This window comes from Balaenoptera musculus, chromosome X (genome assembly GCF_009873245.2).
Source record: "Balaenoptera musculus isolate JJ_BM4_2016_0621 chromosome X, mBalMus1.pri.v3, whole genome shotgun sequence".
In the NCBI taxonomy this organism is placed as follows: Eukaryota; Metazoa; Chordata; class Mammalia; order Artiodactyla; family Balaenopteridae; genus Balaenoptera; species Balaenoptera musculus.
Window position 1 is genome coordinate 15,143,914 of NC_045806.1, and position 24,565 is coordinate 15,168,478.

Sequence of the window (24,565 nt, forward strand, 5' to 3'; positions counted from 1 at the left end):
GTTTGGAGTCTGTGAATTTTTATTTCAACAGTATTTTGTAGCCTGTTTAAATATTTGTTCTGATTATATTGATCACTGCTAACCTTAGGGATCATTTAAGAATATTTTCCAGGTCTCTCAGAAATATTTCAAGGCTTGGTTTTATTTCAAAGTTCTATTGGAGATGCACAGTGCACTATGTTAAAATGACTGTTTCCCCTCTCTTCTATACATTACAGTGTCTTTTCTCTACTTTATGTTGTTTTTCCCTCGAAATTAGGCTAAAATGATGCCTGATAGGTTTTAGGGAAAGTGAAAAGTGCACAGGGTTATTATTTGAGATAGCATTGGGGAGTAGTAAAAATGGAATTTCTCTTAAAAGAGAACCTTGATTTAATACAATATGCTGCTTCACGAGAAAGCTTGTAGATGGAAAGCAAAACAATTTTTAAAATATGCATGCTGTGTATTAGATGAATTATCGTCCAAGGTGCTTTTTTAAATTGTTAATACATGATTTATGTGCCACCTAATTTTGGAGATCAATGGCTCTCTATTTAATTTTTAGAATATGCTTGAATTGCTGGAAGAAATGCCAAATGGAGTTCCACCTGAAAAAGTAAAAAGTTATATCTATCAGCTAATCAAAGCTATTCACTGGTGCCATAAGAATGATATTGTTCATCGAGGTAAGTATGGAATTTTTGAAATGGAAAATATTAAAATATCAAATAAAGTTAACAAAATATTTCACACAGGCACTGACATTCCATTTAAATTAAATACATTTTGAAAGTATAGGATATGAAACATTGTTTGGGCTCCAAGTCTCCTTTTGTACCACCAAAAGGATGGACTGCACATTTATTTGGATATTATGGTGAGATCTCTGTGTTTGTAAAACCAGATCCGCTTTCAACAGCAGAAGCACCTAGTGATAAAACGAACTCAACAAATGCAAACTTTGAAGCTTACTTGCGGGGGGGAACTACCCTCTCCATTGCCTTTTGGTCCTGCAGGTAGACCAGGTAATGTGAAACAAGCCAGAATCAGGCTTTAGAGGTGGTGCTAAGTCACTGGCCCCCATTGACAGTCACTTCTCGTTTCCTCTTAGACCAAGATCTCTAGTATGTACCTTTACCTCCTGATTTTCCCTACCTGTTCATGAAAAGTGCCCATTGTTTGCAGGTTGTAGGCATGATCAACCTTGCATAAAGGCCATGATTATACTTCCATAAACTGTTCTATTTTGTCCTTTATTGCCATGAAGTGGGTGGTTTATAGCAGTAAAAGGGAAATTACTTGCTCAGCAAGATCTTTAATCTATACCATTTATCTTTTCCTGGTAATCTCTTGCATTCAAGGGACACAAATTGATACAATAATGAAGCTAAAAGATGTTTGTCAGAAAATGTTGCAGTATCCACTTCTTATCTTTGAATTATCAGACAAATGAATACTACATTTTAATTTATCTAAACAGGCACACAAGGATATCACTTTAAAAATAGCCTCACTTTAAGAATAGCTTAAAGGTCATGTGAAGAATGTCAACTCCTATTATTTCTGGAAAGAGACAGTTTGTATTTCTCTTGCATTTGACTTTCATAGCAGTTACATTATGAAGGTTGTTGGCAGCATGGAGAGATGTCTTGGTCACCTGGACATCTAGTGTCTAGGGTAATGATTCTAATAACAGTCTCTACTACAGTTTGAGGCTATTAAGAAACCGATTTAGGTGCATTTCCATAGTGATACTGTGATTTGGTTAAGTGTATAGTGAATTAATGGTTGTGAATTAATTCAGAAACCATGATTCTGAAATCTACAGATCTCACTCCTACCTCTTCCCTTTCTCCATTTTCACTTCTACCATATAATATAGATGATGGGTACTCTAAAAATAGAATTGTGAGATACCTCCAAAGGGAGGGAATTAAACTGCATTTTCTATGTATTTCTACTCCTTAACTCCCACCACATCTTCAAAAGATCCATGGAAAAAATGAGAAATCTTATCTTGACTCATCCATCATAGCTTCAGCACTAGACATTTATGATAGTGAACCACATCATAGAAAACCTAAAGAGATATATAAATATAGAAATTATACAGAAAATCATAACGAACAATGTATCTTATTTGTATTTTTTTCTCCAGTAAATATAATGCTACCTACTTACTCTCATATGTGTTTTTAAAGTATCTTCTGGGTGTAAACATTTTATAGTCTATCTCCAAAAATTTGTATTATTAGTATTTTATAAAGTAAAAATAGTTCCTTAAAATGTGGTAGCCTAGATTTAATCATTCTTGAATTCCTTTCAGAGATCCAATTAATGCCTTTAAGATTTAAGGGGAAAAATATTTTTGAAATGGTGGTCTGCATGTTTTTCAAAAAGAAATTAATTGGAACTTTTGTGTACCAGCATAAAATGTGTTACTCTGCTTTTCACTGCCACAGTTTTCTATTCATATTACTCTGGATATTTCTAATTAGGTGCCATTACAGTGCTCTAACAGTGTCAGTCAGCAGTACATGGAACATTTTTTAATAATTGTTTTTTAATCTTGATACTCCAGATATAAAACCAGAAAATCTCTTAATCAGCCACAATGATGTTTTGAAACTGTGTGACTTTGGTAAGTTAAAAAGAAATTGAGCCCTGTAAGTACAGAATTAATTTAATATAACACTTAGGTAGCTTTTACAGGTGTATTAAAAGTATTTTTTATCTTTTGACTTAAATTAGCAAATGAACATTCTATTGGGTTGTATATTAAAAAAAGGATTTTGGGAAGAGTTCTACTCTCTCTTTGCATAGTTTTGTCTACTATTTTAAAAAATTCATCGTGCAGTATTTGTTTAATGAGAATTCAAAGCAAATACATGCATGTGCATATATTCATAAGCCCAGTACTTAATGACCTCAGAGAAAGAATTTTCCAGAAAATACCACTATGGCCTTCTGGCTTGAGTAGGATAAAAAAATTTTTAATATTTTAAATATTGATAGAAATTGTTTCAGGCATAATCATAAACACTGAAAATATAACTATGTAAATACATATGTATTGTATATATGCAATAGTTACATATCTGTAAGGTTAAAAGACATTTTTAGAATGATTCCATTTATTCCCTTTAAATGTTCAATGGGGGACTTCCCTGGTGGTCCAGTGGTTAAGAATCCTTCCAATGCAGGGGATGCAGGTTCGATTCCTGGTCAGGGAACTAAGATGCCACATGCCATGGGGCAACTAAGCCCACGCACCACAGCTACTGCGCTCACGTGCCTCAAATAGAGAGCCCGCGTGCCGCAAACTACAGAGCCCACACACTCTGGAGCCCGCACGCCACAACTAGAGAGGAGCCCACGTGCCGCAACAAAGAGCCTGCGTGCTGCAACGAAGAGCCTGCGTGCTGCAACTAAGACCCGATGCAGCCAAAAAAATAAAAATAAATTAATTAAAAAAAAATACTGCAAAGAAGAGTCCTGCTGTACCTAAACATCTTAACAAGTACTTAGGAGCTGAAATTTGTCAAGCAAGTTATAAATAAAAAAGATGCATATAGAATGGTTAATAATTGGAAAAAAGTATCCTTAGTCTAGCATCATTTCTTAAAGAAAAGACAGCTTTAAACGGTCAGGAAGTTCCACATGACGGCTCCACATGTGGCGTTCTGTGCCCTGCACATCCCCACCAAGAACCTCCTGATTGTTTTCCCTCCCAGAGTGTGTAGCTGCTTTGTCTGGCTTGAAGAATCCCACTAAAAAATATGAATATTTCTTCCAAATATGTCTTATAAAGAAGTGTTGATTAACTGAAGTTAGGGGGTTTGTCTTTGCTGTGGTTATTTTTATTTTTTTACTGTTCCACTTTAAGAAACACTATTTTCTATTTATTGAAACTGACATACACCTTAACTTTTACCTTTAATTTTAATATTCTGGTTCTCTGTAACTATTTACAGTGAACCTATATTGCTTTTGGTGAGTTAGATGGGTAATTAACCTACCTGCCAGTTTATTTTGTGGCCCCAAAACCTCTTGAAAAGGTTGTTACTTGGGGGGTCGGGTAGCAATAGAGTCTGTAAGGTAATTAAGATATCCCTAATATGCTTCTCAGTCACATTAGGAGATAAAAATCATTTTAGCCTGCTTTGTTTCCATCATTGCCAAACCCTACCGTTAGTTGTTTACATAATGGCTGCAGCTGATCAGCACCAATAGATATACAAATACTATCTAAGGTCCCACATAGCAGAATTAATGACTATCTGCAACATGCTAATTTAGCTTTGACTTCTGGCTCTTGTGGAGTCTTCATTTTGTTTCTAAGATTTACACTTATTGGAAAAGCTCTGAATGCTTATAAAAGCATGCAATGACTTTGAAAACAGATTTCTTTATCAGAGAGGAGAGACTGGCTTTGTAGTGAATACATTGTATATTTTAATTGATGAATGAACAATGGACTAACTTTTTTTTTTTTTTTAATTTATTTATTTTTGGCTGTGTTGGGTCTTCGTTTCTGTGCAAGGGCTTTCTCCAGCTGTGGCGAGCGGGGGCCACTCTTCATCGCGGTGTGCGGGCCTCTCACTATCGCGGCCTCTCCCGTTGCGGAGCACAGGCTCCAGACACGCAGGCTCAGTAATTGTGGCTCACGGGCTTAGCTGCTCCGCGGCATGTGGGATCTTCCCAGACCAGGGCTCAAACCCGTGTCCCCTACACTGGCAGGCAGATTCTTAACCACTGCGCCACCAGGGAAGCCCTGTACTAACTTTTTTAAATGACAAGGACACTGTTAATAAACAGCCCATTCAATAACAATCATTATATTCTTTTGATGTTCCTTTAAGGTATTAATAGCACTGAAATATTTTGTCAACATGAAATTAATTCTTTTTCAAAATTACACCTTTGGGCTTTGCTATCTTTCAGGTTTTGCTCGGAATCTATCAGAAGGCAATAATGCTAATTATACAGAATATGTGGCCACCAGGTGGTATCGGTCCCCAGAACTCTTACTTGGGTGAGTTACCTTCCCAGAATAGAATGACATCTACATATTTGCTGATCCTCTATTGTTAACTTTGGGATTATCTGTGGAAGATAAGAACTTGAGTTAATTAAATGCCAGTTACCTATTGCAGTATAGCAAACCACCTAAAAACTTAATGACATAAAGCAAGCACCATTTTATTTGCTCACAATTCTGGGTGCCATCGGGTTGGGGGAGTCAGCTATTTGAGTTCAACTGGATGATTCTTCTGCTGGTCTCAACTGGAGTTGCTCATGTAGCTACAGTCAGCAGGTCATCTGGAGGCTGGTTGGTTTAGAGCCTCAGCTGGGACAAACTATCTCTGTTCCATGGGGACTCATCCTCCAGTGGGTTAGTCCAAGTTTCTTCATATAATAGCAGAAGAATTCCCTGAGCAGAGGGAATTCAAAAGCAAAGGTGGTTTTCAAGCCTCTTTGCATGACTTTTGCCTCATTGGCCAAAGCACATTACTTGTCTAAGCCCTGATTCAAGGGATGGAGGAATAAACTTCGCCTCTTGATGGGAGGAGTGGCAGAGTCACATTACAAAGTGGCAGGTGTATGGAAATGGGGGGGGAATTATTGCTGCCATCTTTGTTAATAATCTTCCACATTAAGAATGTGGATATCCACAGAGTTTGACATTCCAGCTTATCTGTTTGTTCATGTATTCATTCGTTCATTCAGCAGATACTTATGAAGTATCTCTTATGCCTAGCCACTTTTCTGTAAATATTGAACCAACTGCTATTTTCCTTCCAAACATTGTAAATCCTGTTTGATGATAAATGGCTTTCCAAACGAGTACATTGATGATTTTCTCAGCAACACTGCCATATCCATCCACTTTGTGCCACCCTTCCACTTTCAGTGGTATTTCATTCACCTGTCAACACCAGAAAAGCATTTTCTGATAAGATACTTCTTCCTCTTAATATGTTTTAACTTTAGAACCTAAGAAAGGACCTGTAGTCTTGATCTCCATCACACAGTTTCACTAATAATTCTCTACCTATCGTAGTTGTATTATTTTCTTATTTTTCCTAGATCGTATTTCCTTCTTTGGGACCATCAAAGAATTGAGGTAGAAGGCACACTCTACAAATAAAATTAGATATGGTGGTAATGATGACCAGTGCACAAATTATTATAGGTTTCATCTTTTTTCTTTAGTGTGCCGTACATGTATCTAGGGGACATGAGAAATTTAATTTTTAAAAGATATTTTTTACAACATTGTAAACTATACTTCAATTTAAAAAAATTTTAATAAATAAAGGTACTTTTTATATAATAGAAATATAAATTTCTGTATTTCTTCTGAAGATCATGATGACTATATGTTTAAGCTACTCACTGAGGGTTTATTTTATTTTATTTATTTTTTACACAGCAGGTTCTTATTAGTTATCTATTTTATACATATTAGGGTATATATGTCAATCCCAATCTCCCAGTTCATCCCACCACCACCACCACTACCACCCCCCCACTGAGGGTTTATTTTTATTTTTTTTACACTTGTGGTCAATTGATTTTCTTTATTTTTTTTATTATTTAAAAAAAATTTTTTTATTGGGGTATAATTGTTTTACAATGTTGTGTTAGTTTCTACTGTACAGTGAAGTGGAGTTCCCTGTACTCTGCAGCAGGTTCTCATTGAGGGTTTATTTTGAAGTTAACAATTGATTTCCCAGTGTCTACCAACCATCTGGTGTTAATTCTTGTTTCATTGCTGACCTAGAGCCTATAAGAATTATTGGTGTCAGTTATTGAAAGCTTTACCATTTTTTTTGAAATCAAAACTTGTGCTTCATCCTGTGAAATAAATGGTGGCTAGTCACTTTATTATCCCTCCTTGTGTGGATAGATTTTAGAATTTCTGTGCTCATTTTTCAACTTGGATTTAGGATTGATTTTCTTTTGTGTTGTCTATGTTTCTTCTGTGTACCTCTGTCTGGACTCACTCTAATGTGTAGTCCATTCATCTGTCCCTTCTTTTGGGAGGGATTGGGAGTTTGAAATTCCTGGACAGGATTTGCCAAAGAAGAAATGAGTACGAAGTAAATCATTCTTAGAACCCCATCTGAGGATTCAAGTATGGTAGAGGGACTCATTATAATATGGTTTTGTCTATAAGATGTCCCTGAGGAGTTCATTCTGAGGACAGCCTTATTATGAAACTTCAGAGAGTATTTGCTGCCTAATAATACCTCCTGGGAAACTGAGCTATGTTTATAGCTCATAAACTGAGTTAGGTTTAGAGCTATATGGGAGCTACCAAAAGTAGGTGGGGACTCCAACTAATTTGAGCCAAATTGAATATTACTAATTAAATGATTGTCAAGTACTGGTTGAAGAACCATATTATTTGTATAAAAATCCCATTGAAATCAGTTGATATTTGGTTAACATGAAGAATTTACAGATTTTTGTACATTCTCAAGACTTTGTCCTTGACATTCAAAGTAGTTACAGCTGCATAAATTATTCAAATTAGTTGACAGAAGAAAAATAGCTTATGGTGGGTATGTAAAGATTTTCCATAGTTTTCTCCATCTAGCACAAGTTTTGTCTTTCTCATACTTGTATGAAAGAAAGATCAGTATCCTTCCCTTCCCAGCAAGCTACCAAAAAAATCTAAATGAAGTTTCCTAGTATGGTTCTTGGGTTTTTATGGGAGGAAATGAGATAAATAAAATATTGACTTATTGTTACAATAATTTATTATCCTAGAAACATATTCTGTATTATGTTAAAAGTGCTTTAGAGTATTTTTTAAAAGTTTTATATTACTACTATAGCACTATGGCATTCTAGAATTTTAATTCCTTTTTTTTTCAGATATTTTATTTTGGCTTTCCCTTCTTAAAACTTAGATAATTTATGTTTGAAACTAAAAAATATGATTTCTTAATCTGCCTTATGTAATTTGACTTAAGGCTATAGATATTGCGGTATACATGTAAAGATTTTTTGGGGATACGTAGATTTTCATGTATAGCTGATTAGCAACAGTAGTACTCCAAAAGCCCTCTGGTAAACTCAGACCTTGGAAGATAGCTATAAATCCCTAAAGAAGTGGAAAAAATGCTTTGAGGGAAATGCCTGTCATAAAGCCCCGTAAACAAAGGGTATAAATAGATTGAAGTAAATAATCCAATAGCGTTTAGCACAATCTTAGCTGTTTTGACTCTGTGCAATCAGAGGTTAAATAATATTAAGTGTTTGTTGTTTAAAAAGACACATAAGTCAGTGGTACATTTTAATAGGCTGAACTCAAAAAATGGATCTGTATAACTTGTTGACATTTAGAGAGCTAAAGGATAATTACCTAGAAAATACATTTCTTGGGAGCATTTCATTCTCCAAGTGAGTGGTAACTCATCAGACATGTGTGCTGTATTTAGGGTTTATTAATCCATTCATATTCAAAATATATCTGGATGTGAATAGATTTCAAATCAGTGTATACTAACTAATTTTTATTAAACTGATGGCTTTATTAGCATAGATTTATTCACTTGTGTTCTGAAGTTTTACTTTGATATCCGTAATTCCTTTTTTTCAGCCTCACTTTTGTCCATGTGGTATTGTTTAATTCCTTAAATACCCAAATATGCTTTAAATCATGAATCTGTTCAAAATAATTTGGAAATTATTAAAACTTATTTCTTCAGTTGCCAAGATAATCTCTCCCTTTGCTTTTCAGAGCTCCCTATGGCAAGTCTGTAGATATGTGGTCGGTGGGCTGTATTCTTGGGGAGCTTAGTGATGGACAGCCTTTATTTCCTGGAGAAAGCGAAATTGACCAACTTTTTACTATTCAGAAGGTGCTAGGACCACTTCCACCTGAGCAAATGAAGCTCTTCTACAGTAATCCTCGCTTCCACGGGCTCCGGGTAAGAGGCTTTGCTAAAACCCCAAATGGAATCAGTACGTACACTAGTATTTAAATCATTGTTCATTGCACAGTGGAATGCTAAGCTATCCATCGAATACTATTGCCTTTCCCATTACAGTGTTTATAATCCCCATTATAATATTTTATTTTTGAATTTTACATAGTATTTGTGAATTTTAAAAAGTCTAAATTTGAAAGTGGGAGCTGCTAATATTTTCCTAATTTGTAAGTTCCAATTTTTCAAAATCTTTTTTAGTGTATGCATTATTCTAAACTTTGGTTATCTCAGAATGTTTCTTTATGCAAAATATTAAGCATCCCCAAAAGATAGAAAAATGCATAAATGGCTATTGCTTATTTGAGCAAACATATTTGTAGTGATTTGAGGAAGATGATGAATACTCACATTCTGCATATTTAAAGGTGCTGTTCTAGTGGGTATTTCCTGTTTAGTGAAACATCAATTCTTCTTTTCAAACTAGTGTATTGTCTTGGGCAGCCTTTTCTAGACTTGCTAACTTTGTGCAAAACTTGATTTCAGAAAATATGCTAAAAAGAGTCTTAAAGTATAAACTTTCCCCAAATGAGGGACAGCCAAGTCGCAGGAGGCATCTTACTGGAGTGGCCAGTTACAAGCTGCTTCTCTGTTCCATCCACCCCCAAAGCAACTTTTTTAGTTTTCAACTACCCTGTTTGGGCCAACATGCCAGTTGGTGGCCCTTGTGGGAACTATAAAATAAGCTCACCACCACTTCTTTTCTTTCTCTTAAATGCATAATTCTCAAACCATGTTTTCTTGACATTTGCAAAGCACTTTGTTTTTTTCCTTTGACTTTCTGGCCTCAGTTTATTTCACTTTGAAGAGTACCCCTCCTCACACATGAATGCCCAGCACAGTATCCCTCCTGCTAGGCTCAATGAGTGTGGAAGAAAAAAAGGAACAGAAATGCAAACATTTCTCTTCCATCCCCTTCCTGCTTTCTCTCTCTTCCAAATCTTTCTGAGTTACCTCAGGCAAGTTTCTTTTTTTCTCCTTTTATTTTTGCTTGTGTAAGCTGAAAAATAGCCAAATTATGACCATTAATTAGGGTGCAAATAGTTCAACAGTTATTGAGCATTTGTCCTACTAGATGCTGAAAATATGATAATAAGTAGGACTTGCCCTCAGTCCAGAAGAAAGGAAAATCTATTCTAGTCAGAAATAAAGCGAGTCATAACTAATGAATTCCTGTCTCACTGAGAATGCATCCAAACTCCTTCCCATCAGACCTTGCCTTTTCTGGGCCCTTCTAGCTCCCTGACTTCAGCTCATACCCCTTTCCATTCCCATCCCTTTCCAGACTTTCATCACACTTACCTTTCTTTTTCTTTAACTTCCATAAACATTCCCAGGTGTTCCAGCTTCATGAAATTGGGACTTGTGACTCCTTTTCCCAGGAAGGCACTTCCCTTGCGTGGCCCCTTCTCATTTTATAAATCTCAGCTCCAAGAATGCCCCCTGTCTCTGACCCCCCAACATACTTCCCCCACCTCCTTCTTGGTCTCTCCCATAGCACCCTTCTTTTTCCATCATAGCACTTATCACAGTATGTAATTATTTTGTTTATTTTTTAATTATTAATGTTAGAAATCATCTGTTTTATTGCTGTATTTCCAGCATCTAGCTTAGCCCAGCACATGTAGTAGGGACTCGATGAATATTTGAATGCTCTCTTGAACCAATCTGCATTATCAGCAGTCAAGCTCAATTATGTTTCCCTTCTCTCCATCTCTAATGCTTCTTTCACTCTTACCACCTTTTACCTGAACAACCACTCCCAAACTGATTTCTCCAAGTTTCTCTCTTCCCTACAGTCTTCACATTGCTTTTAGAATGATCTTCCTGCAAACTGCCCATTTAATTCTGTCGTCTTTGTGCTGAAAACCTCTACAAGATTGCTTATTAAATTTAAACTCCTTAGGATAGCATTAAAAACCCCTTGCTCCTAGCCCTCCAGCCTTGTCTCCCACCTTTTCCAACCCCCTGCCCCCTGCTCTGCAGCCACATTGAACTTGTCACCATTTCCTTGTTTCTGCAGTGCTATGTTTTCATTTCTGTAATTCTCCCAATACTTACCCACTTCCTGGAAAGCTCTCCATCCTCCCTCCCCCCAGACTCAGGTCAAGTGTCCTTCCATGAAGTCCTTCTAGACTTCTCCAGGGGGAATGGGTGCCTCCCCCTTCTGTGCTCCTGAAGCACTCTGGTCATAGCTCTTGTAGCACACATGGCAGTCTCTTTTAAATAGCTGTTTGACACAACACTGTAAATTAACTATACTTCAATTTTTTAAAAATTGTAATAAAAATTTTTTTTTTAAAAAAGCTTTTTGAAAAATGTATCCTCACTGCACTAATGAATTCTTTAAAGAAATGAGCTATCATGGCCACCGTTATATTCACAACACACCTAGAGTTGCTCTTACTAGGTTGAATAGTATTAAATGATTGAATATTTGACCTGGAGCATCAAGCTTGGTCTTCTGGCTGCCTTATTCTTTGCCTGGTTAAAGAGGCTCTAAGCTGGATTCTCTGAAGAGAGTGTAAACAGATCTGCCATGGTACCTGGCTTTAATAACTTGTAAACTAGCTGAAGAATTAAGACTTTTGTGCATGAAATAACTAGAAAACAATACAATTTATAATAAAGCGTGGTATATAATGAAGTACTACATTCTTTACTACATTGTACTGTTTTCTAATACATCTAAATATAGTTGAGACCTTGAGAATGTTAAACATTCTAGAAAGTTGGCTAGATTCACTAGGAATGATTTATAGAGGATTTGCAGTTTGAAATGGATATTGAAGAATGAGTAGCATTTGGATTAGATAGGCCAAACAAAGGAGATCTTTCACTCCTTTGTCTATGGTCCTGTTTGTTTACAGACCTCCTCACTAAATAGTATTATCGGTAAAATGCTAGACAGTACATGACAGTGCTGCTTGTAAATATCCTTTGGAGAAATTGCTGCTTCCCTGACACTTTGATTTTTATAAACCGTAATGTTTTTACATTTTAGTCTGAAAGTGTTTGTGGTGTTTTAACTAAATTAGTTTAACCTTTTTGGAGGTTTAACCACATCTTTTGAGGGAAAAGTCTTCCTTTATCATTTACTTGAGAATGTCTGAGACATTCTCAGCTAAGCGTACAGGGTGTGTGAACTGCAACTGCCTTGAAACATGGACTTACCAGTAACCAGTCCAGTGTGATTTGTATTTTGATTCAGTTGTGTAGAGATTGGAAAATCAACAAGATGTTGCTCTAACAGTATGCATTATTTTGAAAAAAATAACAATTGCCATCCCATAATATAGGGCCTAGACTTTGAAGTTAGGCTGCTGAGGTTCAAAGCCTGACTCCATATTTACTACTTGAATGACCTACGGCAAGTTCCTTGTGCCTCTTTTTCTTCATGTGTAAAATGGTGATAACAGAAGTACCACCTGATGGGGTTGTTGTGAAGATTAAACGTTATAATATATGTAAAATGCCCAGACCAGTGCCTGACACATAGTAAGTGCTCAGTAAAGAGGCACTCTCATTGTATCGTATTGGCCAAGTGATCAAGAAAGAAAGGAAAGAAAAAACAAACTACTGATTGAGGTATACTTAAAACTTCTATGCTTGAGTTTTGGTTATTTGTTGAATTACCTAATATGAGAATGGTGTCTTTCTTTCCAAAAAACATAAATTAATTTTTTAAAGTTAGGAGTTTGTGTGGTCATTTAAAAATCATATTTCTAATACCTTTTGACCTTGGGCATTAATTTTCTTATTGATGAAATGTTACTTCTGGAAAAAAAGGAGGGTGTATTTGGTAGCATAAGATAAACCTCATAAGCAAGATATTAATTAAAATCTACTGGTATAGAGTCTTTTATCACAGCATGACAGGTGTCTCTCTCTTTGGGCTGATGTTTAATGCTCCAGTAACATCCAGAGGAACCTCTGTACCTCCTTTAGGAAAGGCGCCCATGTTTAGAAAAAATGTGGGTTTGGATCACAGACCTGGGTGCAAATACAAGTTCTGCTTTTTAATTATGTAACCTGCCTTGAACCATTTATTTGAATTTTCTGATCGTCACCTTCTTCATCTCTGAAATAAGAAGAATAACAATTGTTAAAATGTCTCACAGAGCATTACTTCCCTCAGAAACCAGTTTTAGGTTATTGCCTGTGTGTCTGTGTTAAATTCATGTTATTCCCTCTACGTCCTCTACCTAGAAGGTGCTGTCCTACTTTTCTCTATCCTCACATTTTTTCTTATCTTTCAAAAGCTAGTTCAGATATTATCTATGTATGATTCTTTCTTCTACAGCTGCAAACCACCTTGGCCTCTCCTTTCTCTTAGCTTCAACTAGAATTTATGGCCACACAGTTTCGTACTGATTGCTTTCACAATCAGACTGAGGGTTGCTTACATGCAAGGTTTTGGTCTTACCCATATTCTGCATCTCCTGCCATACCTAGCACTGTGTGGGGATGACGTCTTAATACCTTGTTTGAATTTTTCTACATAACTACTTCTCTCATCCACTTATTTAGCATGTTTAGAGATTTCAGGCTTTGAAATGCTCTTATGTTGGTATAAAGGAAATACATATTAAAAGCAAAGTAGCCCTCCCATTGGGAGGGAGTACATGGCATTGGACTCTAATGCTTTACCATCCACTTAGATACTGTGAAATGTGAGTTGGCAGAGGGAAGGACAGAGCATCTGAATAAACTTGACCCTTTCCCCTCATTTTATTTAAAAATGCATTTGTTAATTTAGGAGCCTGTTTGCCTTCTGTTCCAACTTACATAAAGGAAGGAATTGAAAACAGGTCATTCAAAGAGTATATTAAAAGCAATAATAGAACGTGTGTCTGAATTCATTATTTGTACTTCTGTAGCCTTTCACGTACTGGCCTTTTTCTCTTTTTTTACTTCTCTAATTTTCAGGAGTAAATGATATGTTGTTGTGAAAAGGGTGTAAGAATTGTCTGTATAAGCAGGCAAATTCTATATGAACTCTATTATAACCAAATTATTTGTATAAGTAGACAAGACTGTATAAACTGAATAGTTTCAAATTTTTATATTTTGTTTTGTTTTACATGCTTCAGTATTGTCCGACTAGATTTAAGTATCATCTTTCACTTGTGAGTTTTCCTGTCATTTAACACCCAGTCCTATTAATCCCTACCTCAAATACATAGACACCAAAAGTAATATACATGTGAAATAAATTTAACTTTGGCACTAGGGCAGTAGCTTCTGCTCATCTGCTACCTTCTCCAACACTCAAAGCACATGCACACACATACCCTTACCCACGTGCTAATACTTCTGTCATGTTGTTGTTACAGTTTCCAGCTGTTAACCATCCTCAGTCATTGGAGAGAAGATACCTTGGAATTTTAAATAGCGTTTTACTTGACTTAATGAAGGTGGGACAAGTTGATGTTATCTGTACAAAATGTCTTTTGGTTTGTGATTTCTCTTGCGTCTATATATGACCATAGCCTGCTTTTATGAATTAAATGTTTTGTTAATAGGTGTATAGTGGTGAATAATGGGGGACTGTGTCATCTGAAGAGGCATGCAATTTATTTATTTATTTTATTATTATTATTATTTTTAACATCTTTATTGGAGTATAATTGCTTTACAATGGTGGGTTAGTTTCTGCTTTATAACAAAGTGAATCAGTTATACATATACATATATCCCCTTGCAGTTTATTTAAAATTGCAGAAGTATCTGGTATTGTAACATTCCGTCTAGACAGGACCATGAGATACCTAAATTAGATTCCTAAAATGGACAGAATAGTAACAATCTAAATATAAATAATGAGAAATAAATCATTTAAAAATTTATCCAGCACTCGAGCTGCTCAGGCATAAGGTTTTAAAACAAATCTTAAAATGAATGTTGAAAGAAAAGAGATTCTAATATTTTTTGCATATTCAAGGCCTCCCATAAGATTATTTTATCAGCGAACCTAATTCTGCTCTTTTTCTAACTTGATTTCTCTCCCTCTGGCTCTTCATTTGACAACCGCAAGATCACTGCTACTACCATGCCTGAGTGTTCCTCCTCATGCTGGTGCCCCTGTCCAGAAGGTCTTCATGCTCTGGACTACTGAGTGCCACAGTTTTTCTGTTTTTTTTTTTAATAAATTTTCCTTTTTAAAAAAAATATTTATTTATTTGTTTATGGCTGTGTTGGGTCTTCGTTGCTGTGCGCAGGCTTTCTCTAGTTGTGGCGAGCGGGGGCTACTCTTTGTTGCGATGCATGGGTTTCTCATTGCGGTGGCTTCTCTTGTTGCGGAGCACGGGCTCTAGGCACACGGGCTTCAGTAGTTGTGGCATGCAGGCTCAGTAGTTGTGGCTGGCAGGCTCAGTAGTTGTGGCACACGGGCCTAGTTGCTCCGCAGCATGTGGGATCTTCCCGGACCAGGGCCTGAACCCGTGTTCCCTGCATTGGCAGGCGGATTCTTTTTTTTTTTAACTCCAAAGCTTGGGATGGGACCCAAGCATGAGTTTTTTTTTTTTTAATTAATTAATTTATTTATTTATTTTTGGCTGTGTTGGGTCTTCGTTTCTGTGCGAGGGCTTTCTCTAGTTGAGGCGAGTGGGGGCCACTCTTCATCGCGGTGTGCGGGCCTCTCACTATCGCGGCCTCTCCTGTTGCGGAGCACAGGCTCAGTAGTTGTGGCTCACGGGCCTAGTTGCTCCGCGGCATGTGGGATCTTCCCAGACCAGGGCTCGAACCCGTGTCCCCTGCATTAGCAGGCAGATTCTCAACCACTACGCCACCAGGGAAGCCCGGCAGGCGGATTCTTAACCACTGTGCCACCAGGGAAGCCCTCTCACAGTTTCTTATTCAAGCTTTTCTACCCAAGTAGATAGCCCCTTGAGTGAGAACTACTTTTTCATATTTCTCCAGCTTTCATTGCAGCCAGCCAGTGCATAAGCAAGTGCTAGTTATTTGATAGTAGACCTTCAAAAGATACTTGTTGGGTCTTCCGTGGTGGCGCCGTGGTTGGGGGTCTGCCTGCCAGTGCAGGGGACACGGGTTCGAGCCCTGGTCCGGGAGGATCCCACATGCTGTGGAGCGGCTAAGCCCATGCGCCACAACTACTGAGCCCGCGTGCCACAACTACTGAAGCCTGCGCGCCTAGAGCCTGTGCTCCTCAACAAGAGAAGCCACCCACCGCAATGAGAAGCCCACGCACCGCAACAAAGAGTAGCCCCCGCTCGCTGCAACTAGAGGAAGCCCGCGCGCAGCATCAGAGAGCCAAAGCAGCCAAAAGTAAATAAATAAAATAAATTTATTTTTTAAAAAAAGATACTTGTCAATGGATCAATTTTATTTTCTGCCCATTCAGTCAACTGTCAAAAACAGAGGAGTTTACTCTGCACAGAACCTTTAAAGGCATACTTAGCACAGTTGGAAATTGCTGAGCAGCACTCTCAGAACTTTGCTCTGCTTTAAAACTATGTTAATCTGTGTTCCAAGGAACCCTGTGTAAATAGGTGTGGGGGCGGAGGTGGGCGAGGGGGTGTGGCCTTTGGGAAAGGCCACTTACCATATAACCTTTCTTAGAGATTCACAATATTCATTAACTTATAAAGGCTTTCAGAAATCCCACAGTAAAGAAGCATTTCCCAAATTTAATTAAATACTAAATACTTAAAAAAAAATAAAATGCTACAGCACTAGTGTTCTTCTGAACACAGATTGAGAGATGCTATTTAAAAAATCCTCAAGGCTCTTTAAGGTTAATTAGGCATAAATTATCTCTTAAATCATTTGCGTTATGTCATATGTTCTTTCACGCAGTCTATATTTATTTATCAGGGCTTTAATTATTTGGTAACTTTTAAAATGTAAATAGAGTAAAATAGAAGAACTGAAATACAATTTCATGTTTTCTGCCTTTTGTCTCTTTTAGTTAAAAATAACTGAACTTCTTTTGTTAAATCATTACCAAATGTAATTACCAAGTATCAGCGTGGCACCTGGTAAACGCTAACACAGATTAAAAATACGAAGATAACCTGAACCATTATGCATTTACACCAGTTTGAAAGTTGAACAGTTGAATTCCCATTCATTTAATATATTTACCCTCAAATTTCCTTAATGTTAAATAAACATTTTATTGAAACGTGTATTTAGAAGGTACACAAATTATAAATGTACCTCGGAGTAAAACTTTATAATGTAAATGTATCCATGTAACCCCACCCGGATTGAGATATAGGAAATTATTAACACCCCGGAAATCTCTTCATGACCCCTTCCCAGGTGCCCCTTCCCACTCTTGGAAACCAGGACTTTGACCTCTATCACCAAAGGTTAATACTTCCTTGTTATTATTGAATGTTATATAAATAGAATTATTCCTTTTGTCTTTTAGCTATTTTTGAAAATGAATTTGAAAAATAAATAGTACCATTTATCCTTTCATGAAGAAATTTATCCTCTATGCCATCCCCTAAAGCAGATTTGATAATTTTGTGCATATATAAATACCTAAAATGGCCATCTCATCCTGCGTCTATTTATACATATCAGCCATTTTAGTGGGGATACAAGTTACCAGAATTAATCAAAGCTCCTAATAATATAAAGAATAGCTACAATAATTATATGGGCTCTATTTTAGTTAAAATTGTTTTTTCCCCCAAATACTGAATTTTGAAACTATTTACTAAGTTTCATACTTTCCTCATAATGGCCTCATCCTTCCAAGTGTTTGAAAATTAACAGCTGTGTTCATAAATATAAAAATAGTTCATTGTATGTGCAGCAATTTCTACCCTTGATAATCTTAAATAAATGAAAATAGCACTTTAATGCTAGTAGATGTTTAGCTTCTAAAAGGTCGTATGTACTTTAATTTCCTTTGTTTTTAACTAGTACCATACAGTTGAAACCATTTTGATATTAACTGCCTTAACTGCCAGTAAGACCAAAATCATTTCATATACCTCCACAGTTTTTGTTTTCTAATAAATAAGGAGAAAGCATTGAGATAATTTTAGAGTTGTGCCTGAGTCAGCATAGGATAGAATACGATAGGATCAGAATTCAAATTTTCTTTGGTGCTAGGTTGAAGGTGGTTGTCTGAAATTGAATTCTGGCTTATTGAGAACAAATTGAGGTTTGTTCTCACTGTTCAGTAGTGGATCACAAAGAAATTGACTGTGGGCAAAGCCAATGAAAGTGAGCTAGAGACGCATTTGGGAATGCTGGAATTTCACCCTTCTTCCTTTCTCTGAGGGAAAATGCCCATCACTCAAAAGAACAAATGTCAGTGTGCTCTATTGAGTTGTGTTCGGTTATGTAGGTTATGCTTCTTTATGTATTTGCTTAACTTGTCAATAAAAATCAATTAATTTTTAAAATAAATTTATTTATTTTTAAAATTTATTTGTTCGTTTATTTATTTATTTTTGGCTGCTTTGGGTCTTCGTTGCTGCGCGCGGGCTTTCTCTAGTTGCAGCGAGTGGGGGGCTACTCTTCGTTGCGGTGCGCGGGCTTCTCATGGCAGTGGCTTCTCTTGTTGCAGAGCACAGGCTCTAGGCACACGGGCTTCAGTAGTTGTGGCTTGCGGGCTCTAGAGCGCAGGCTCAGTAGTTGTGGCACACGGGCTTAGTTGCTCCGTGGCATGTGGGATCTTCCCGGACCAGGGCTCAAACCTGTGTCCCCTCCATTGGCAGACGGATTCTTAACCACTGCACCACCAGAGAAGCCCAAAAATCAATTAATTTTAATAATGATTCACCTTTTAAAATCTTGTCCAATTACTAATCAGATAACTAATGTTAGAAGAAAACATTTTAGTTGTTAAAAAAAAATTAGTACCTTAATGAATAAAGAACACATACAAATAAATTAGAACAATTACACAAATAGAAAAATACGAAAAGAAGGAATATAAGTAAACATAAAAATATTCAACCTCATTATTAATCAAAGATATGAATTAAAACAGCTGTGAGATACCATTTTTTAAATAGCTAATTTACAAGTATGTGCTAAAAAGAATGATAATGCCTATTGTTGATGAGGGTGCCAGGAAATTGGTAGACTCTCAATTGCTCAGAGAAGTACTATTTGAGACAACCTTCCTAGGGGGTAATTTGGCAACACATAGAAGGTAATCCTTAAGAGTTTGCATACCTACCAGTTCCATATCTGGGAACTTATCCTATGCAAGGGATCATGGATATATGCAACGATTTCAGGTATACATCACAGCGTTAATTATAATAGTGCAAAGTGGCAGCCACCTAAACATCCAACAATAAATCATTAAATAAATCATACCACAAACTTCCATGCAGTCATTTAAAACATGTTGTAAAGTTATTTGTTGCATCATTGTTCATAATAATAAAAGAAGGAAAACAAAATGCAGCCTAAGGTACGTCTAAACTTGAGGCTGTTTACTGATATGGAATGATCTCTTAAGATCTAATGTTGAGTGGAAAGAAAGCTAAGTACAGCCTATTGTGCGTATGCTGCTGTTTGGATAAAATAAAAGGAGCAGATAGAGATATATACAAAGTACCTGTTGGAAGGATTCACAAGATGCTGGTACCATGGGCTGCCTCCAGAGAGGAGGACAAGAAAAAGATGAAGAATGTATATTCTTTGATATGAAAATATATACTTATTTAAAAATATATTTTAGGGAATCCCCTGGCAGTCCAGTGGTTAGGACTCCGCGCTTTCACTGCCGAGGGCTCGGGTTCGATCCCTGGTCAGGGAACTAAGATCTCACAAGCTGCATGGTGCGTCCAAAAATAAAATAAAAAATAAAAATATATTTTAGATGTTTAAATTATGTTGTAAAAAATGATTTTGATTAGTAAGTGCAGTATACAAAACTTATGTGTATAATATAAGCCAGATTTTATAAAAGAAAAAATATATACATGATATTTTTTAAAGGGCTGGGAGGGCATATTCCCAGAGGACAACAATGGTAAGGTTATGGGTGATTTAGATAGTCCTTTAAAAATTTTTTTTTTGGACTAAACTGTGTTTGCTAGATATTCTGCAATGACCATGCATTTCTTTTATAAGGAAAAGAAATATGGTTTTTATTACAATTTAAATTTGACTTTGTGATGTTCTTTCCGATCCTAACTTTGTTTCCTAAGAACTTACTGAAGTTGGACCCAGCTGACAGATACTTGACAGAACAGTGTTTGAATCACCCTACATTCCAAACCCAGAGACTTTTGGATCGCTCCCCTTCAAGGTCAGCAAAAAGAAAACCTTACCACGTGGAAAGCAGCACTTTGTCTAATAGGTAAATATTCCCTTTTAAGGAAATACAGATGCAGTATTGGTCTTACAAGTAGGTGGAGGAGGTGGCTGCTTAAATGATGCAATTAGAGAAAAGAAGGAAAGCCCTCCTTATTCAAAAATATCTTTCTTATGCTTATTGCATGATTCAGAACCATAATTAAAGAGTTGTGTGGGTCATAAAGACTTTCTTATCTTTTATAAGATTTTCCAAGGGAAACCTATGCATTCCCTGGGAAAGGTAGCATGGGTTAGCAACTAAGGGGGTTTCTGGCCTCATGAGCTAGAAGATCCTGTGTACATGGGACCCAGGGGTGATTCCTGGAGGAAGAAGGATGTGTGAGGGCAAAGGGATTCCTGAAGGGAGCGGAGGATGCCAAACACAGGTGGGTGGGAAGGCACCTAGGACAACCTTTGCAACTGAACCAAGTAGTTCTGGCTCCATAGCAGGGGCTTGTGTTTTTGTTGCTCTTGTCTTTTAATCATTGAGTTGAGAAATTAGTTTTTCATAAGAATAAGAATATAGAAATAGTAAAGTTAGTTTGGTAGATAGTGATTAAAATTGATGCTTTCTAATGTAATTTTCAGCATGATCTTTAAAAAAACATTTATTTCCTGGGGAGGGGGGGAGCAAGGAGGGGCACAAGGAGTTGGACCCTGCAATCAGGTTCTCTCTCCAAAAGTGACATTCCTTAATTCTGATGGCTGCATTTTCAGGGGCAGTGTCCTTCCTCTCCTTGTCTTCCTTCCTCTTCCAAGAAGCTGGTCTTGTCATCTAGCATTGCTTAAATTATGGAAGATAGGAAATAGTTTCTCTTATCTACTATTAGAAGAGAAGTAGAAAACAATAATTCTTAATATGAAGCTTTTCTTTTTTTTTTTTTTTATAGGGAGCATTTTCTTTTTTCAAATTTTATTTATTTATTTTATTTATGGCTGTGTTGGGTCTTCGTTTCTGTGCGAGGGCTTTCTCCAGTTGTGGCAAGCAGGGGCCACTCTTCATCACGGTACGCGGGCCTCTCACTGTCGCGGCCTCTCCTGCCGCGGAGCACAGGCTCCAGACGCGCAGGCTCAGCAATCGTGGCTCACGGGCCCAGCCGCTCCGCGGCATGCGGGATCCTCCCAGACCAGGACTCGAACCCGTGTGCCCTGCACTGGCAGGCAGATTCTCAACCACTGCGCCACCAGGGAAGCCCTGAAGCTTTTCTTATATAAGTTTTTTCCCATGTCCCCCCTTCCTCTCCACATAGAACAATTATTTTTAACCAATTGGAATTTTGAAAGCTTAAAACGTGGTACTTTTTAGATCTGTGAGTGCATCTATGAATAAGCAATAACCATTTACCCTGTATTTTCTCTGCTTAACTGCGATGGTGTGATTGTGTTTTATAGCTGTTCTCTATTTAAAATGAGTGGTTTGGTCATTGTTTCCCTCACATCTTATAAAACATTCTTACCTGTTTGTTTTCAAGGAGGCCTGGGAGATTCAAATTCAAATTCTATTTCACCAAGTTTGTGTTCACTTTGTTGTCAGTTTCCATGAGATCGGTGCACTAAGGCAAGGACCAGTATTCATCTTTCAGTTGCTCCTTTGAGTTTAGGAGGGTCACATTATGCCTGTGTCTTATCTGGGGTCACTCCCAGTTCAGGTGCTTTTGTCTCCCTTCTACCTTGATTGTCACTTGACTCCTCTAGTTTACATTTGCAAAGAAAAAGGATCTCGATAGAAAGTTCAGTAGACTGATGATAAATTTTTGATTTGTGCTGTAGTGATTGGTGGTATAACCATACCATAAAAGGAGGCCTGTGTGTTCGTCCTGTAATGACTCACTTGGGAGAAATCCCCATGGGGGTCCATGGCTCTCCTTGGGAACCCTCTTCAGGGATCTGTCAAGGAGGATGTGTGTGGCCATGAGGATACGGTTCATATGGGTTCTTGAGGAGTCCTACAAAATCCCCTTTTGAAGCCGATGAGAATAAAAATTATAAGTAAATAAAAATCTCTGGAAGAATTTGTTTTCAGGTCTTGACACTGTATTAAATATATTAAGGAAACAGTCCTAAATGGTTTCTCTAGGAAAGAAACCATTAGCTCAGTTTACACGTATCTGGAAATATTTCTACTCCACGCTTGCCTATGGTCCATATTTCCTCCATGGAAGCTCTTGTTGGGGACACTAATTCCGCACAAACCATGGCTCCGTTGGACTTCCTAGCACCATTGTAGAGATGTTCAGGGCACCATATTGTGTTGGTGCCCTGCCTTGTCCCTGAGACACACCAGTATCCTCATACACATATCCTCACACACCCTGTCTTCTGTCTTCCACGTTCATGTCTCTGTAGGAGAGGCAGTGGACTCTGCATTACCTAGCCCTTGCCTAAGTCTCCTTCAGACTCTCCTGAGGTTCTGCTCACCTTGGACATGGTGGGATGGTGCTTCATCCTGCCACACAGTGCCCTCTCAGCAGTCCTGCTTCGCCAGTCTTCCCCATAAAAATGTAGTTTTGCGTCTTTGATGTTTGGTTTGAAAAGTTATTTTAACTAGAAATTAACCATCTATTTATCCATCCTGCCAACCATTTAAGAAGGGTTTATATATAAAATCCTCTTAAGTGGTTGGCAGTTTAACACAGATTCCTTACAGTTGTATGTCAAAGAGATCTATGGAATTTCCAAAGCAGTTTTTTATTGTGCTTTGGCAGAGCTCCAATTTGAAGACAATATGATGCCTTTTCTATGAAGGAGTTGCGTGCAGAGCTCAGTGGCTTCAGGTTAATACCGAGACAGAAACTTTCAGAATAGCGGTTTAGGCACTTTGTACATTTATGGGAAACCTAACCCTGTGACAAATGTTTCCACCTTAACTTTATAGCCTCTCTTTTCACATTAGAAAGTATATCTTATGTTACTATGAATATGTTCTTCCTAACATACGTAGGTTTGTGCTCCACATTGAGAGCAGTGTTTCCAAGAGTTTCAAAAGCTCTAGCAGGTATCTTCACTCTTCTCTACCTTTTTCTGGATGTTCTCTTTGGAGCTTTGGACATTTCACAACATCTGCATGAGTTATCTCTGCGATTACCCTCTCTAGGCCTGAAGGAGAAAGGGGAGGAAGTAGGGTTGTGAGAGTCCAGGGGAGCCAGGCAGGGGAAACTATCCTGTGGGAGCTGTAATCTAGAGGCACAGCTATGATCTGAGTCAGGGAGCCACTGCCGGGGGAGACAGCCCCCAGCCCCTTGCACTGCTAAGCCCAACTGGGAGTTAGGTGACAAGGGAGGCTGGGTGACACTCTGTAGTGTTGGGTTCCCCAGACCCAGGATGGGGCAGAGAGGAATGGAGAATGGATTGGGGGTTGGGCACGTCGGAATAACCAACACACTTAGTCAGATCTATTTATGAGTGAGACTGTCTATCATCATTTGGGTTTTTTGAGAAGTTGCTGAGATATTTTAGTTACCAGGATATAAGTTGACAAACAACTCTAATGGTTTAAAACCTGAGATGAGGACTATCCTCTATAGATCTGGAGATAGACTCTGTTAACATCATTTAACAGAAAGTGAAACTTTCCTTTCTTTGTAATTTCTTTCTGGGTCTGGGGTCTGCCATTTAGTTAGCTCATATTTTTCTTTTTTAAACAAAATTCACATTTATTTAGGTTGAAATAAACTATACAAAATTGATTTTCTTCACCCAAAATAACAGCAATATTTTCTGTATTATTCCTAGATAAACCATAAAACACTTATTTTTGTAGGTTTTCTAGGTTTTGCTTGTAAATCAAGATGAGGCAGTAGATACGGTCATGGAAAAAGACAGAAGAAAACAGACAAATCAGTTGTCAGTATCCATGGCCTCTGATCCTGTCAGTTAGCTCATATTTAAGTGACCTTATTTAATGTTGCAATTTTTGTGACCCGATTGGGAGAGATATTAGTAAGTGCGTTTTGGAGATGAGGCCTTCCACACTATTACAGGCATGCTTGATATCAGATACTTTTTAACACTCCTCTGAAAGGTAGGAGGAAAGGATGAGGGCCTAAGGGCCCTTTGATGCCTGAACGAGTGGATTCTCATAGAGAAAATAGGAAGGCATAGTTTCACAGATTTCCACTCTACAGGGGAAAAAAATGTGACTATTCCTCTAATTAGTGTGCAATGGGAACAAAACTCTCCCAGATCAAACCGTCTTTAGCAATAGCAATATATGCAGCAAATTTTTTGGAATGCATAGTAAAAAGGGAATTGTGTAAGTTATTGTTCATTTAAAAGCATTC

The 24,565-nt window shown here is 37.5% G+C and overlaps 1 protein-coding gene across 2 annotated transcripts in view; it reads left to right on the forward strand.

Moving 5' to 3' along the window:
• Positions 1 to 24,565, forward strand: part of CDKL5 (cyclin dependent kinase like 5) — a 192,650-nt gene that overhangs the window by 142,026 nt on the left and 26,059 nt on the right. For both annotated transcript variants that reach the window (XM_036840690.1, XM_036840691.1), the window contains 6 exons: positions 548 to 668; positions 2,564 to 2,623; positions 4,927 to 5,017; positions 8,738 to 8,927; positions 14,321 to 14,401; positions 20,138 to 20,289. In XM_036840690.1, the coding sequence (XP_036696585.1) occupies positions 548 to 668; positions 2,564 to 2,623; positions 4,927 to 5,017; positions 8,738 to 8,927; positions 14,321 to 14,401; positions 20,138 to 20,289 (695 nt within the window). The remainder of the gene's footprint in view (positions 1 to 547; positions 669 to 2,563; positions 2,624 to 4,926; positions 5,018 to 8,737; positions 8,928 to 14,320; positions 14,402 to 20,137; positions 20,290 to 24,565) is intronic.